Consider the following 17,906-nt stretch of genomic DNA (forward strand, 5'->3'; position numbering starts at 1 on the left):
AGAATATTTTCCCCCGCTTGCTTTCCTTGGTTTCCCCCTAAGGTGTTTGGGGGGGTTCGGGGTGGTAAGGGTGGCAGTTAAAGCGGCGACCATCACAGCTTTAGACCTGTTGCTCCCGTTTTGAATTACAAATCAATCAGGACCTTCCATGGCCACGGCCCCGCCATCCCCCCACCGTCCCCGCCATCCCCACTGCTCCACCAAGGTCACCCGGATTACAGAAGGTTAGCAGAGAGAGAACGAGGAAGAGTGGGAGAGGGGGCCAATGATGGGAGGATTAACATAGCAGTTCCCAATAGTGGAGGAATTAAACGGGGAAAGTTAGATGCTAACCCAACAAAACGGACCTGCTTTTCTGCTCCACTAGAATACGTTAGCCTGAGATGTTATGGATGGAGAGGGGGAGAGAGTCAGAGAAGGGATATTTTGACCCCCTCAGATCAGAGGCTGGGCCGGAGGTGCTAAAGGCAGCCCGTTAGTGAGGAGACTGAGGCTGAATCAGGGAACCCCAATGGAGCCCCAGTGGATGGCTCCTCTATGGGCCCAGGCTGAATAACACGGACATCTTCGATCCCTGGTGGATCCCCAATGGCTCCCTCAGGCCCCAGGGCTCTGGTTATAATGGGATCAGAGCCAGTCGGGATCATTCCCTGGACACGGTGCAGTTAGACACACTATTAGCCGAGTCTGTGGCGTAAAGGAGGCTGCCGGCTTCATTCTTAAACTGTAGTTCTTGGTATGTTCATAGACGTGCGTATAGACAACATCTGGCCATGTAATTGAATGTATGTCCATATGCATGACCAGATGCCTAGGCTATTCATGTGAACACGCATATGAAATAGTGAGTTCAGTAATTGTTCCTTTTTTCATTTCATTTGAACACTGAAAGAAAGAAAGAAAAATATGCAGAGGGATGACATTAGCATTTCAGAGAAACCTTGATTCGGTTGGTCCTGGCTTTCAGCACAGAGATATTAACTGACTATATGAACGCCACGGTGTTCTGTTCTCTCTGTCGCTGGTTGGATTGACATTTTCCTAATGATGTGCTTTCTTTCTCTCGCCCATGTCCCTCCGCTCACCTCTCAGCCCCGCCCACTGATTTAAAACACATACAACTGTGACCGCCTGCCTTTACTGTCAGAATAAAACAAAACTGCGGTTCGAGACACCTTTGGTCCCCCCCCTCGCCCCCCCATCTGTTGAACATCTGGAATTGTGTGGCGCAAATAATTGGAAGTCAATTTGTTTGAAGAAATGTTTTGACATCTGTTTTGATTCGTAAAAACCTCTGGAAATCGCATTAATTTTATAGGGTTTTGGAGCCCAGCTGGTTATTTTTCATCCCTTTGTGTTCCGTCGTTAATGTGATGGTTTGCTAGCGTGTGACGTGGGAGTTTGTGAGAGACTGGTCATGGTGTGGTCTCGCCTCGTAAAAGGCTCAATGGACTGGAGGCCCAGCCCCAAAGGATCATGGAATATGTTGGGGTGGTACTGTACAGTATGGCAGAGGAGTGCTACAGTATCTGCAAATATCAAATGACACACTGGCTCTGGTCAAAAGTAGTGCGTTATATTATAGGGAATACAGTGTCATTTGGCCATGGTCAAAAGTACTGTACTAGATTGGCAATGGGGTGCAATTTACCATATGTATCCAGTGCCCAGGATCTCTGGATCAGAATCAGCATGTTGTTTACCACACGGCAACTCTGAGTCGAGGCATGAAAATACATATGACACTTGATGTTTGGGCCCTGCTGTCACTTTGTTACTCAAAGTCAAATTTCATTTAACTTGTGCACAAGCCTTGTCACAGGCCAGATGCTGATGACTGTTTGTAAATTGTATTTTTTCCCCCTCCTGCTCGGGTTGGTGTGGCAGGTGAGGAGGTGAGAATATGGTGTGTGTGCCTATGCGCACGCACGTATACATATGCGAGTGTGTGTGTGTGTGTGTGTGTGTGTGTGTGTGTGTGTGTGTGTGTGTGTGTGTGTGTGTGTGTGTGTCAGAGCGCTCGTTGTGTTCCAAAGTTGCCATTGGCAGCTTCAGCAGGTGAAAGCATTGTAGCGCGCTAGGCTGGCAGCTGTGGCACGCTGTACAGGTGACAGCTCTGCAGCATCCGTGTCAACTTTAGTGGGAAAAGGGGTGAGAAATTGTTGTGGTGACAGAACACCGCGCTAGCACCTCTGGGGTTCATTACATCTATTGGGTTTATAAGACTGGTGAGTCTGTATTGGAGCCCATATACTGTACATCTAGAAGAAACCCAAATGTGCTCCTTGTAATTTTACTGGGGTAATGTTAAAATGATATGTTCATCATTTTTTTTTGAAATATATATTAGAAAGTAAGGAGTTAATTTCACATTAACATGAAAGCCTTTTTGGGGTTTGTTTGTTTGCCTTGCTCGTTAAATCAACCATAATAGTACTATAACTCTCTGGTTTCGTATTGGGATTGGTAAAATGAGAGCTTTTGGGTTAGTGACATGAGTACACAGCATACTGCTGCCACCTACTGGTGAATTACGGCAGTGAACTACTACTGCCTCGAAGTGCTGAGGTAATGCTCAGCTACGCACAGAAGTTATACAATAAAGCAATGGAAAGCTTATTTTACAAACCACACAGTTTTGGCAGTTATTCTAGTAGAAGAATAATTACAATCTCTGTCGTATGCAGAAGGTTAGACAGAGGGCATGGCAGCACCACATCTTTAGTTATTGAATGTATCGGTTAATGTCTCCTATATTAAACTGTTATCGGATACTCTTAACAATGTCCGACTGTTTTGTCAATCCAAATAAGACACGTTGTGTCCCTGTCTTGGCCCTGAGTTTCCAAAGCTGTGGTTTAATGAACTGCGATATTCCCGAATAAAAGTTCCTAGTTCTGATGTCACCGTTGCCTCAGGCCACATCACTGTTTGAAGCCCTTGAGTAGAAGCCCTTGAACTTTGTTCAATATTGTCTTTGATGTAGCAAGGAAACTGGACAGGGTTGAAATGCATTCAATTGATGAAATGTGTTGATTCTTTTAGTCACAAAATGATAAGCTTGTGTATCCAAATTATTTATTTTATATATTTTTTTGCAATAGGAGAGTATCTGGAGAGAATCGTATTGACATCAAAATGTAAATTGTGCCTTTGGAAAATGTATTTTAGTCACGCAAAGTTCTTCGAGACCCTCCATGTTTTCTCCTTAATGAAAATCCATATTTACCTTCCATAATTGCGTTGGCCAATTACCCGTAAACATCACTCATCGCTTTGTAGTTGGCCTGCCTATATTTCATAATGATTGGTGGTTCAATTTTATTTTGTAGCTCGAGAGGAGATGCAAGCAGAAATCTTTCGATTTCATTATGGGAGAAACATACAAGCTAATAACATTCTAAAACATTAATTTAGAAGAGCTTTGATGAAGAACACAGGCTATCCACTGAAACGCATTGAAATGTTGTTTTTTCCACTCTGGACTGTTTGTTGTTTTATTAATGCATAACTTGAACATGATTAGAAAATATCCACTAATTAAAGATTTCTTCTAAAGATTACAGCATTATATGTATCCAAAACAAGTCTGACTAAACTTTTCTGAGTAAAGTTTTTAAGCAACTATTTTGATTCTCAATGATTAATTTGACATATTCTTTCAAATCAGGCATCTCGCTTCTTCATAGAACTTTTAACGACCACGTTTTTTTAAAGCCTATACTCTCCTTTAATTCTGCCTTTGCCCTGTCCTTAAGAGCCGTTATCTGGATCGTCATCATCACTCCTCATTTTCCCATTCTCTCTGTCTTCTCTCTGTCGCTCATTTACTGTCTGTCACCCTGGGTGAAACCTTCATTTTACCCACACTCTCACCTTTGTTCAGACAGTTCCCCTGTATGGACCTTCATTCATCAGTTTAACCTCATAGGTCTAGCCTCTCTGACTATGTGATAATCAACCTCTCTGTCACTCTTCCTGGTTCATAACTGGACTGCTCCTGTCAGATAGGAGAATAATGAAAGTTAACAGGAGGTCTCTCCATCATTTATTTTATTGTAATTATTTGTGATAGAGTAGGCAATATTACAAATGAAACACGAGAGCTTTTGTGTTGGGTATGTGGTAAGCATGTGTGATTATAATGATAAAAAAAACGCCAAGTCTGATTTATAAAAAAAAGGGTTTATTATATTTTCCCCACCCCCACTAAGAATAAAAAAAGAGAGCATGTTAGATAATGTCATGTTTTTTTAGGAATACATGGATTAAAACACATAAATACATACAACATTTTGTAAAAATACATTTAAAGACAAACAAAGGAAGTGTTAGGCTTTTCGCCTAGCATCACTGTTCCATTTTAATTTCTGTTTGGAAGAGGAACCGCCAGTAACTAGCTCTAGATAGGGCCCATCAGTGAACCTCAATGGTTTTAAAGTCATTTTATACAATAACTGTAATAGTACACATCTGAAAAGGACACTGTCCTATTTTGGCATATTGCAAAGACACAGTATAGTTTACAGTGGTGTACAACAACCCCAGTGTCCATTGCATTATGGAACAGTATTATATGATCAGTATGGACCGATTGTCTTTCTCCCTTTTTCTCACGACTCTGGTTCTGTCCGCGAGGTATGCACTCTCCACCAAAGTTTTTAAAAAGTGGGAGTGCCAGTGGTAACTAACCCTGGTCCTGGAGAGCCACAGGGTGTGCAGGCTTCTGCTCCGGCCCAGCACTAACACACCTGAGCCCACTAATCAAGCTCTCAATGATTCGAGCTGGTCAGTGGAATCGGATGTTTTGTTGGTGCTGGGCTGGAACAAATCCCTACACCACTTTGTGAGGGTGACCAACTGCTGTATGTCCTTTGACCTTTGACACAGGGTCACCGTGGGGTCGCGGAGAGGTCAGGGATCATAGGTCGTCATCGCCATCGTCCGAGCTGAAGCTGCTCCTGTGACTGGAGTCCTTGGAGGCGTCGGGTGAGCCGGCGGAGAGAAGCGGGTCGGTGCCGAACGGCGAGAGCGGGTTGTCCATGAGGATCTCGTCCAGCCGTTGCTCCTCTTTGAGCGTGGCGCTGAAGAAGTCTGTGAAGTGAGACAGCGGGTCGGAGAAAGTGGTGGAGCAGTCAACCACCCCCTGACCCTGGTCTGTAACCCCAGTGACGCCCCCAGTGGTCATGGCTGGCATGGAGGTCCTCTGGAGGTACTCCCCGTTCAGCTCTTCCTGATACAGGGGTGGCTGGGGACCCTGCTGTGACTGGGGAGCCAAGGGCTGCTGCTGCTGCTGCTGTTGTTTGAGGAGGTGGGAGGAGAGCTCTACAGTACCCAGGGCAGTGGCCATGCTGGGGAGGCCGTGAGCACGGGCCTGGATCTCCAACTCCTGAAACGCACAGAAAAGGACCAAGGATCAGGACAGTGTTCTTCTCAAATACATATGAATGGGAACAGTGTCGAAGAAGAAGATTTTTAATGAAGGAGATTACTTTTCTTAGAATGAGCTCGGTACGAGTTGGCAACCCTCACACACACACACACACACACACACACACACACACACGGATGCATACGCATTACACACACACACACCCCCTCCCCCCCTTCCTCCCCGACACACACGCACACATACCTCATAGTCTGGTAGATGATTATGAATTGACTTTAAATAGCACTCTAATGTAGTGGAGGCCGATCCATTTAATCTACCCCTCCTCTCCAGACCCCCCTCTCAGGAAGCAGCCAGGGCCCTCGGGATATGTGTTGTAAACATGACGGGGAGGAACCAATGACAAAACCTCATCAATCAGCTACCAGCAGGTCAGCAACATGGTTCACGCCTCCCCATCGACGCTCTATGAGCAGTAACAATATGGAAAGTAGTCTGTTGTCAATCTACCTTGATAACGGTTAACCTAGCATGTCGTTTAGCTAAGCAAACTCAGGGGATAAAAAGAGTGCAGAGGAATGCAAGTGAGAGGCATTGCTGTTCCCACGTTACGTGATGCAATGTTATAGCCGTCTGTTTTTCTCAGTTTCAACATCTTTCTGTAGGATTCCAACAGTATATTTAAGTAAGACTAGTGTGATGTTTATGTGGGTGATGCTTGGTGTTGAAACTGTCTTTCTCCCTACAGTGTGTTATCAACGGTCATCGGCGCTTATTTGGCTAACGCTGTGAAGCTAACGTTCCGTTAAAGGCTTTCGTTAGCTCTCTCCACATGAAATGTCTCTTTTCGTCTCGTTTGTGTTTTCTGTGTTTTAGTTGGTCGCGGCGTTCTTTAGGATGACACTGTTACATTGAGAAGTATAGCTTCACTGTGAGTTCAGCGTAAGAGCCAGAGCCATGAATGTGCTGATTCATTTGGTGGTTAATTGCGATGTCTCAGTGGCTGAGGACATGTGGCAACGTCTCCCACTGTCTGCTTGGCTCTGCTCTGCTGCCATGTCAATACCCAGTCGCCCCGTTTTCTCAGGGCCGTGAGGTCTCAGGGCCGTGATGGTGCACATTGATATGGTGTTAAGGATGGGGAAGTCGCTGGGTTGGGGATCTGTAGTGGTAAGGGGCTCTCGGGTTTTGAGGGTGTCTGTCTTTCTCTCTCCATACCTGGATCCTGAGCAGTAGCCTCCTGTTGGCCTGCTCCATCTTCTTCTGCCTGTTCTCCAGCTCTCTGGCGTGCTGCTGCTCCTTCTGCAGCCACTTGATGTACTCCACCGACGCCTTGAGAATGGTGCCTTTGTTCCAGCGCATATCACTACGGCAGAGGGACGTAAAAAGATAACCTTTTATTCACCGCATCAGCGGAATGTTCTGTACAAAAACTTACACAGGGACCCATTTTTTATATATGAATAAGAAATGGTGATTTACATGGCCAATTATTCATTCTCGGACATTACATCCAGCCTTTGAATGGGAATTTTAATAGAATAGTTAAGTATAAGTGCGTCTGCAGAAAGTCCATTTTGGAACCGCTTGTATGGTAAAATTAATCCTCAAGTAAAAATAGGTGTCGGAAGAGGGGGGAAAATGTGACTTTAGAAGAAGCCAAGAGTGCAGGCCCCATTCCCTGATACCATTACTTTTTAAAAGGAGGAAGCAGTTGTAAAATTCACCTTTCTTTGGAACAAGACGTTGGTCTGTTCCACAGCTAATAATCTTCTTTATCTTGTCTTAATGGCACGGCGACAGCGGTAACCTTCCATTTCAATTCTATCAAAAGTTAAATTGCTGTTGGGCCAGTCGGATTCAATTCCGGCTTCCGTATTCCATCTTGGTGGGCCAATTGTGCTCAAACTTTGATTCAAATGGGTGGTGGCCTTCTTTGCGTTTGACCCCAATCTTCATCATTGAGCTCTAAGCTGTAGTCTACTGTTGAGTGCCCAAGGAGGACACAGACTCACTACTTTGCAGAGCGTGAAGACTACAATAGCTACTCAAGTACACCCTTGAAATAGAAGCGAAATGTGCTCTTGAGTATTAATTTTGAATTCAATTAACAACATTTAGCGGCCTGTGTTTAGTATTCGATATGCTTAACACCAGCCAGACATTTGCGCTTCTTTTCATGGCAATAGGCTTGATCGTGGGGAGTTTATTTGAGTCAGGTTAGCTAACGCTTTGAACATAATAAACACTGAGAAAAGTGTAATAAGCGCAAGATCACTTACGGGTCATTCGACTTTGGTATCATCGTTCCAAGTTCTTTGATTCTGTAGTTGATATTGTATCTTCTTCTTCTTTCAACTGGTCAGAGAGAGAGAGAGAGAGAGAGAGCGAGCGAGAGGACTGAGTTACTTTTAGTGCCCCACACAACATTTCTGAAGGTACTCTGTATTGAGTAGGGCGACGACTCTTACTCAAGTTGTGGTTGTCTTTCTTCTGTCGTTCTTTGGCCATCACTCTCGTTTCATGTTCTGTGAAACACAAAGAAGAACACAGCCCGATAAGAAACGCACACAAGAGTATCCAAGAAACTCCAGTCAGTTGCTACACAGTTCTGGCCTGGATATTTCTGGGGTGGCAGACCGAGGGTGAAGATCATCTTCGCCACCACAGACACAAAGCCTGAACCTTCCACAGAGTCTGAACCTTCCACACACTCTCACACACACATAGTGAAAGGGCTCGATTTATCCCGCTCGCTCCCAGCCCGCCTGGCATACATAACTGCATCTCTTCTCTTTCGGTTCATTGTGGGAAAATCTGTGTCCTCTTTTAAGCCACTCAGCCTGGCAATTAAGTCTGCTTAACAAATTTGCTGATCTCCCCATGAGGGGAAAGGCATGATATATCATTCATATTCACATTCACATTCACATTTCTCCCAAATGATATAATTAGAACCTGTGATTGGATTTCTCCATCCGTCTCTGTTGATTCAATAAGATCATTTAGACCTCTGTGTAACTGCCCGTTGTTCCCAACCGCACACTTATATGAAAAATATACTAATTCACTTATTTTCTCGTCGGAGTGAAGCGTTCTTGAGGCATCCTTTCTATTTCCTAAATCAATTAGCTTTACTTGATGCATGGCATTTATCAAACATTTCTCAGAGGTCCTTTGTGTCGGGGACGATGGACAGAGGCCATTGATAATTAGGTATGTGAGTGATACAACTGTAATCCAAACACTACACATTTAAGGGAAAAATCTATTTGCTACATGTGAACATATTTGTCCTGTTTTCCTTCAGCTTCCTTCTTCATTGGACTTGATACGACTAGACAGTGAACTCGTGCTACTGAATATGCACCCTATAGAAGCGGGTGCATTATCCAAAACAAATCCATGTTGAACCTGCACTGTCTTGCATTATAATAAAGTGACTGACAAGTTATAGATGCTGTATAGAATACACAATGGCAATCGGCTGAGAGCTGACAAACTTAATCTAAGGATATTCATGAGTTTACTTAGTAAGTTTGTGTAGGATTAACGCTGTACACATCAGGGTTGAAGAAGAGGGCCTACACAGCATTTTGTCATAATTTTACTCAGCCAAAGAAGAAAAATGACTAAATGGATTACTCTTTCTTGTTTCCTGTTGTCGGGCACCTTAAAAAAATGCTTAACTTATTCATTCCTAAAAAAAAAAAATGGATGCCAGTAACTGACATAATTTAGACTTGTCAGGAATGTGTCACCTAGAGTGTTGTGCTTTTATGCCGCAGTACGTGGTTGAGTTTCACACTTCCATCCTTATTTCGATCATCTTCAGTGCTATGATGTGTGTTCGTACCTGTGACTTCCCTTTTTACAGTAGTGAGCTTAGTGGGGCGTGAGGTGGGTGTCATTCGGCCATGAGGGGCTGTAGTCATACCTGGTTCACACCCATAGATGTCCAGCATGCTGCTGCTAAGCACCTGGAGAGAAGGAAAGGAGAGGAGAAAGATGTCAGGGAATTGGTTGAACACAAACGCACAGAACCAGAGAGATAACGTTTCATTCAGACTCGGGGACCTCTCAAGTTCACTAAGTCATTGAAACTTTTGGAAGCAGATTTGACTTTGGCTCATTTGAAAGCATTGAAATGGTGGCGGGAATTTGGAAGGCTTTCAGATGAGGGCAATCATAGCACTATTGGCAGTCCTGTCACTTCTCAGCCCTCAGGGCATTGCTTTGTGTGATCCAGCAGGAGAGGCTAGGGGCCTCCATGTCTCCCCACCAGCCCTGTTTGCGTCCCCTAAGGCCCTCTCAGGTCCTTCTCTGGGGGTACGACCTCGCTCCGTGCCGCTGTTTACTAGCCTAATAGTACCATTATCAGTGGCCACTATGGCTACTCAGCTTGAAAGGGCCCCAGAACACAGAGGCGTCTGTGTGTTCAAAATAGCACCCCACTGGATGAAAGCCGGGTCATAACCCACCCAAACAGACACCAAACTGTTTTTCTACGCCGCTTGTCCACTGTGAGAAAATAGGCATATATTTTCCGAACAAGCGGGATAACTACGGTCTCTTTTAGGAACTCTGTTGGAATGCAGAGGGAAGGCATGTATGCATGTCTAATCTTAGGGAGCTGTGTATTTCTGGGAATCCTACAAAAGCCGGCATAGATGCCACAAGCTGTGTAAAGACAATTTGTCACTGTGTATGTGTGAAATTCAGTTCCTAGAGTAGTGTAGGGAGGGATAAGAATAGAGGTCAAGTTATGGGAGGGAAGGAAGGAGGGAGTGTGAGAAAAAGAAGGAACTGTAGACATTTCAATATTTGCAGTCGGTTTGCTTTGCCTGTAGATGGCTTTCTCTCTGTCATTATCTCTAACGGGGGGGGGGGGGTTACTTATCAAAATGAAAGATTGCGACGGTCCCCCGACTGCTCACATCGTAATCACTTCAATCCGCTCCCATCTGTGTTCCTGGGATATGTTGACATGACAAAACGACGTGATGCATCGTACTGTATGACTAATTAGAATGAATTGATCCATTTAAGCTCGCTATCATTTCGGAACAAGCCCATCGGGAGTGTAGGCATTAACCCAATCCAATGCCTCACTGCCTCGCTCTAAATCTCTCCTCCTCTCCCTTTTTTTCCTGTCGCTCTGATCTTCACTCTCTACACCCCCGTCCCCCCCCCGGTCTTGTCTTTCACACACACAACCCCTCTGCTTTTCTGTCACCCCGTTTTTTTTGTTCTCTCCGTTTCTATGTGTGTGTTTGTGTGCATGCCTGCCTGCTTGCCTCTGTCTTTCTCTAGCTCTCTTCATCTCTATCTCTCTGTCTGGTTGGCCTCTCCTCAATGCCTCTCTCTTGAAATGCGGCGGGAACACATTTTCCTTTAGTACCACATACCTCTGCGGTGAGTTCAGGTGTGTCTATAATCGCTACTCAAATGAGTCTTTGTTTTTGGAATTCAACTCCAGATATAATTCGCACTGGGAGCACTTGTCTCTGCTGCCATCCATGCATTTTTCTAATGGAATGCCTAGTCTGAACAAGATCTTTTTGTTGTTGTAGTAGATATCTAGCATAGTCTCGCCGTTCTCCCTCTGTCTTCTTGACTACCATTCCCAAACTCCCTGGTAATGACCAGTGTCCATGTAGGGCTTTCAGCAACAACAAAAAAAGAAGAACCACAGACTTAGTGTTTATATTAATTGACACATTATTCTCACACTGTCATCAATTACCGTGTAATGACATCACTTGCGGTTTAATCCGTATTGTTCTTGAGAAATGTGAGAAATGCTTTAAGCCTCAACCCTGGTGAAATGAACTTTGACTCATCGGTGGACTTAATCTGACCTCACACAAAGCCAGCTCTTTTTTTCCCCAAGCAAGTCGAGCCTGAAAGTTCATGTTTGGCAGAGGAAGTAGTTCCTCATATTCCCCTTTTAAGTCCTTTAAAGAAGTTAGTTAAGCAACTTAACTTAAAAACTGAACTTAACTACCCAATATATGCTCTTCATGAGTGTCAAGAAGATCAAGGATCTTCTGGGAATCCCGTCTGGATCAAGGAATAAGGTCAGCAAGAATCAATAGACAGAAACACCTGCATGTCGATAGCATTTCTTCTGTTTTGACCCCTTAGTTTTGCAATTCAAATAAGTGTTTTTCCCTTGACGTTTGCGACTGATATAATAGTTCATATGATTAGTCATACTTACATTGTTTTGCATTATGATGCTGGGATCCATACAATCCAAGCCCCCGTCATTGAAGCCGGACTCCAGGCTAATCAAGTCATCAATGACTTCATCCATTGGAAACTAAAAGAAAATAGTCATATTTGTACCAGCCTCAGTTCAATTCAGATACATTATGTATCCAACAACAGGTAATTATAACGCTAGGTGAGCAAATGCTCTCATTGTAATTCAATGTAACATGTCTTTTTGCATCATCTCTAAACCTATCATTCAGAAGGTGGGACAGTTAGGATCCTAATCTAATAACAGACATTTCTTCACCACCATGCTGGAAGAGATCAGCCATGGTGGGGGAAAAAAATGTTGTTATCAAACTAGTTTCCTCCTTAACAAAGATTCTCTTTAGGAACTGAATCTCTGAAGTTATTGCTGAGCATTTCAAAGAGAACGGGCAGGTCACTAGAGATAACTGAGTTGTTTACACAGCCGGTATCTCAGGTAAAAGATATTTAGGACTCTGTAATCAAACCTGCATAGTGTGATTAAATCACTATTTTTGGCACTGTAAGGACCCACTAAACAAAGACATTGAGATAAAACAAACAAATAGATTGATTGAATCCCAACACTAAATATCAAAGGTACCTAGATGAACACTTACTGATGTTGAAAAGATCAATCAAAACGCTCACTCACCTCGCTGTCGTGGTTGGATGCCAGGGTCAGCAGTGTAACGGGGCTGCTGGGGGTGCTGCCATCGCTGAGGGGGGCCATGTGGCCATTCCTCATCACTGGAACGGTGCCCAGGAGCTGCCCTCCCTGCACAGTGGGGTGAGGGTGGCCCCCCTGTCCCCCGGCCAGCTTGGAACCCAGGGTCAGGTACTGCTTGACCTGCTGACTCTGGGCCTGGTGCAGGTGGTACTTAGAGCCCTCCAGGTGGCTCTGGACCTGTTCCATACAGACCTAAGATCAGTTATTGGGTAACACAACAGGCAACGGTTACTATGTAGTCTCATATAACAGAGTTTAGTGTTAGTATGCAATCTAAGATAGACATAAAATACAAAAGTCACCGCTCAGTGCAGTCTCAGAGAGAGCATTGATAGCGTAGCAAGTCGTGAGTCATGTCGAAGCTGTTTCGTCAAATTGTTCTTAATCATGTTTTACCCCTGAATACAAGACAAACCCTCTTGACTTCTCAAGCAAATCACGGACAAATCAAACCTTAGACAGGCAGTAAGAAGAGGATTTACCGTAAGTGTAAAAAGTTGTAACAGTAAGTAGAGCACTAGCAGATGTCCCAATGTAGTATCCTTCAAATGTCTATGCCCTAAATGTACACACACACACCATACAACTACAATCAACTTACTAAACCAATTATGAACATCTCAACAGAGTGTCCAAGTCGACGTCATTGGAGTACGTATACTGTTGCTATTGAAACATTAATCCTTACATTGGAAACTCGGGCTCCGTCTCGCATCTTGTAGTAACCACAGTCACTTAAGTGTGGCATTCTCATCAGTCAGAGAGAGAACAACTGTCTTCAGGTCTGGTCTGCTAGTTGTAGAACAGCTCAAAGCAGCAGTAGGATTGCGGTTAAGCTGCTGCTATCCGGTGGCTATCCTGGTGAGTTGATATGTTGAGGACTGTCCCCTCCTGTCCTCAGCCAGTGTCTTTATAAACTTCTTAAGGCTCTGCACTAAATTTGATAATTAGGCGAGAAGCCGGGCGATCCCTTAGTTTCCCTCCGTGATAATCACTTCAAACAGAGACTCATCAGATTACCCCCGGGTTTGATCCCAACAGGATATCTGCCTATGGCTTTTGTCCATATCTCGACTAATTCAACGGGACCGCCCTGTTTCTTTTTGGGAGTTATCGGCCAATCACGATCGACCCCTAGTCCGGACTCTCTACGATCTCCTTCGGGGGTCTAGTAGTTGACTCTAGCACAATTGGTTCTTTCTTGTTCTTCTTTTTTAAATAACTTTGGATGGCCATTTCTGCCATGACCTCTCCTTTGGCCGTTCATTGTCTAATGTCAATTACTCAAAGAATAACCCTAGATGGACTATTCCGGGGGCTAATTTTAGTACTGTAGCTATCGTGACCCTATTTTTATCCTCTTGTCTAAAAATGTTATACTCTTGTCTAGGGCTATAAAGGGGATCATTGTAGTCAGGTTTGTTTTATTGGTTTACGGTTGCTTAAGTATTTTGGGAAGAATTGGTTGATTGATTATTAGGTTCACTGGATGAATTGGGTTTTATTATCTACTATCAGTGAATTCCCATGAGGATTGAACGTCTTTACCGGAAACCATTTGCCATGCTGATTGAACTCCTGACAGTAAACGTTTGTCTCCTTTTAGGAGTAGCTATTCAATACAGAGAAGAAGCAACTCAGGTCAACTTAGGTCTGTACTACAGTTGTGAAGTTGTAATCCTTGTCATCATACAGGAACATTCAGAATTACTTTTTTTTAGCTCCAGACCACAGCAGACAACTGTGACCACTTGCTCCCCTTTACTCGAATACTAGCAACAACATCTTGAGGTTGTAAAAAAAAGAATTATAATCTAAACAAAAGTACTAGAAGCACCTGATTTGACCACAGACACAGATGCACATAACGATAGTATAGAATCAGCATTTTTGGTCAACACCAGTGCTGTCGTCTGTCGTCCACATAGCTCACATAGAAGACTGGCCCTGCTCAGAATGTACTCCCGCGCGACAATACTGAACTTGTCACCAATGAAGAGAGAGACCAAGTCTCATCGCTGGCAACTAAGGGCTAAACAAGATGCCATTTGTTACTCAATCAACATTTTTCCACAGCGGATGGAAAGACTGCCAGCGTACTACACTCAGCTTGTTGTCTGAAGAGATAGAGGTTGTCCTTGGATTAATAGCCTTCTCTCTACTGTACATGCAGCAGGAGACATGCCTATTAGATTGTTAGGGGACCTCTAATTAGATTCCTGCCAAGTAATGTATCTTCTGTCACTAATGCGCGGCACGACAATGACAGGACTGTGCATGAAGACAAGACACACTGCAGTTCACTAGGCACAGAATAAGATATCTGCCCGGAGAATCGGCGATGTAGACATTTGTAAATGACTTTGACACTCTTGAAAATGGAAGAGTTTGTGTTTATTCTATTCCACTTGTTAGAACTGATTGTGACGTCCCTTCTGTCATTCAGTGGATTGTCATGATCAGAGTCATATATTTAAAGAGTTAGGCCGACTTTTAGAATTGGGAATTTTGTTCGAATTCTAGACAAATCAGTTACGTAGCATTGTTTGAATATTACCCATGTAATGTTAATGGGGAGCTAACATGGCTGCCATAGAATGTTGAAGTGTCATGTAAATGCATCATCATTTATACAACGGGTGGGTCTAATCCTAGATGCTTCGTGGTTAAAATTGCATTCCAGACGGTTTCTATTCCACAAGTTACCAGTGGCCAAAGCAATGACGTTGAAATGCCTATTTACTCTGTTCCATCTCACTGCGCAATCCACTGTCTCATCAGCCCAGCCAGGCAATTTATAAACTTGATCTCCTCTATAAAAAAACATCTCGACATTATCTTCCATTTCTTTTAGATTAGCATTTGGATTTCAACAGCGGAGATTTGTATAAACTTTGTATAAACAGCGACATTGGTTGAATATTGACATTTCGATCTCCAGCTGTGCCATAGTAATGCACTTGTCGGGACAAGCAGACAGTTTATCTCAGCCAGTCGAAATCATGAATCAGTTAGCCCGATTTTTATGGATATATACAATGAAATTTCAATAGAAAACTAAATGGAGCTAGTTTGCAGTCTTTCCAGCTTCAGTTTGAAGTGATTGTGCTAGCTGTGTTGTTGGCTAGCTCCTCTGAACAACAGTGTCCTAATGAGAGAGCACATTTTCTATACCAGGCAAAATCGCGCATCATTAGCTCATTGTTATGAATGTACACCAATAAATGTCACTAAAAAACATTTTAAACAAATGCAAATGCAGTTACTTTGCTGTTTGACGTGACTGTAAGTTAGCCGTAGTTGGCTAGCTTGCTTGCAAGCAAGGGATAACAACGTTGCCAGCCAGTATGGCAATGGAATATTTAGAACGAACGACTAGGTCGCGTCCATACACACAGAACAGAAAGACTTTAACAACTGGGTCGCGTCCATACACACAGAACAGAAAGACTTTAACGACTGGGTCGCGTCCATACACACAGAACAGAAAGACTTAACGACTGGGTCGCGTCCATACACACAGAACAGAAAGACTTTAACGACTGGGTCGCGTCCATACACACAGAACAGAAAGACTTAACGACTGGGTCGCGTCCATACACACAGAACAGAAAGACTTTAACGACTGGGTCGCGTCCATACACACAGAACAGAAAGACTTAACGACTGGGTCGCGTCCATACACACAGAACAGAAAGACTTTAACGACTGGGTCGCGTCCATACACACAGAACAGAAAGACTTAACGACTGGGTCGCGTCCATACACACAGAACAGAAAGACTTTAACGACTGGGTCGCGTCTCTGGCCACCGAACCGATAGAACGAACGACCAGCCGGCCTGGGTAGCAACCTTAGATTCGTGTCGGGACTATATTGTCGCGTCTGCTCCCGCACCCACACACCCTATTGGTTTGGATATCACTTATAATTATTTTCTCCTATGTCAAAATGACCCAAAGTCATGTTTGTCTGTGCACTCGACCCATGCCATTATTCTGTCCCACTGTACAAGATACGTAGTTGAACGCTGTCCATATCATTCCACTAGCATATACATCATCAAGCAGTATGCCTAACAGACATTGGCACTGTAGATGTACTGTAGGCCTGAGGCAGACATATTTTGTACTCCCAATGCAGTCGGCTTATGATTGAATCAGAGCATACATTTGTTGTTGTTCGTTTGTTTTTCTAATGGCTGGTGGGGAGAATATCCATGAGAGCTTTGATTCCTATTAGGACGGCAGCTGTGCCCACTTCATAACTTTGTTTTCGCTGCTTAAGCCACTAAAACGAGGAATGTCTCACAGGCAGAGAAGGGAGCGACAACTTTACTGATCTGATCCATGGATCACTCTGGGACTGACTCTTACTGTCTGTCTTCTCCTTTTTTTCTTTTTTTTCTGTCTGTCTCCTACTCTGATGTATAACATACCGCATTATTTCACACGACATAGCCGTGATGGCACTGATAAAGAAAGTGCATCATGTTTATGAAATGTTCTGTCGGTTATGATAAATGAGAGTTAAATGGGATGCGCAGTACGTCAAAGTCAACAAGACAACACGAATAATGTATGGACAGATTCAGGCTTCCCATTAAATGACCTTTTATGATGAAGAGGGTCATAAAAAGTTGGGCTGAAATCATTTTCAAGACGAAACTTGGTAAAAAAGCATTCACTTTCTAACAACATCACGTCAGACCGTGCAAAAGTGACTAAGCATGCTTTCAAATATCAAATTAAGCTAATTGATGTTTTTAACATTTAAAAGTACTCTACAAACTCCACATAATATCCATACTCAAATCTACTTTAAATTGTGACAAAGTTGCGCTGATTTACCTCGGTATGTACTTTCTCCTTGAAGTCAGACAGTGAAGCCCTGCAGTAGCACAGTGTCTTTGATGACGCCTCTGTATGTCACAGATCTCACTGCCAGGTAGCTACTGTTCACTATTCTAGATAGCCAGCTATTGTTTAACTCAGTTTCACTCTTACCCAAGTTCTTGTTTCACTTCAGACTAATCTGGATTATGAAACACTGGGTTATTATTTCGCTTGGACAGGTTTTTTCAATTCTGGACATAACTTTACAACTGTTGGGATTCATTTCTACTATGAATCCCAACCTTTAGTGTTATAAAGCATGAAGTATTGTGAAGTAATACTACTACCAGTAATGCTACGCAGTAATGCTCTTTCTGTGGTGTAAATACAGAAATGGATACAGACCTATGTGGAACACGGCAGATGTGTTCTCAGACATGGTTCCTGTGGATATGCTGAGCCAGCTAACCAGTTGATGGTTGTGACCACACATCTGAGATTGTATAGAGGGAGGAGAGATAATTCCACACTGAGTAGAATGGCCCTTTTTTGGAATGTCAGCCTTGAAGATCATGCTCTTTGGAACCGTGTGTGTATGTGCATGTGTAAGTAGTAAGTGAGTGTTATATAGGTCACACAGAAAATGCCATTACAATAACCCCCCATACGTAGACACCCCATCAGCCAAACAAAGCACTTTCAC

General features: G+C 43.5%; 1 protein-coding gene across 7 annotated transcripts in view; it reads right to left on the minus strand.

Annotated features, from left to right (window-relative positions):
• Window positions 1-4,166: 4,166 nt before the first annotated feature.
• LOC115198711 (transcription factor EC) overlaps window positions 4,167-17,906 on the minus strand; it is a 36,099-nt gene continuing 22,359 nt past the window's right edge. For 2 of the 7 annotated variants that reach the window (XM_029760891.1, XM_029760889.1), the window contains exons 2-8: window positions 12,294-12,545; window positions 11,616-11,717; window positions 9,330-9,372; window positions 7,864-7,920; window positions 7,675-7,750; window positions 6,611-6,758; window positions 4,167-5,389 (exon numbers count right to left, since the gene is read on the minus strand). In XM_029760891.1, coding sequence (XP_029616751.1) covers window positions 4,922-5,389; window positions 6,611-6,758; window positions 7,675-7,750; window positions 7,864-7,920; window positions 9,330-9,372; window positions 11,616-11,717; window positions 12,294-12,386 — 987 coding nt within the window. In that variant the 5' untranslated portion in view covers window positions 12,387-12,545 and the 3' untranslated portion in view covers window positions 4,167-4,921. Of the gene's footprint in view, window positions 5,390-6,610; window positions 6,759-7,674; window positions 7,751-7,863; window positions 7,921-9,329; window positions 9,373-11,615; window positions 11,718-12,293; window positions 12,561-13,056; window positions 13,915-17,218; window positions 17,648-17,906 lie in introns of those variants that run through there. The other 5 variants (XM_029760890.1, XM_029760892.1, XM_029760888.1 and 2 more) reach the window with 5 other exon arrangements.

Source organism: Salmo trutta, chromosome 8 (assembly GCF_901001165.1).
Source record: "Salmo trutta chromosome 8, fSalTru1.1, whole genome shotgun sequence".
NCBI lineage: Eukaryota > Metazoa > Chordata > Actinopteri > Salmoniformes > Salmonidae > Salmo > Salmo trutta.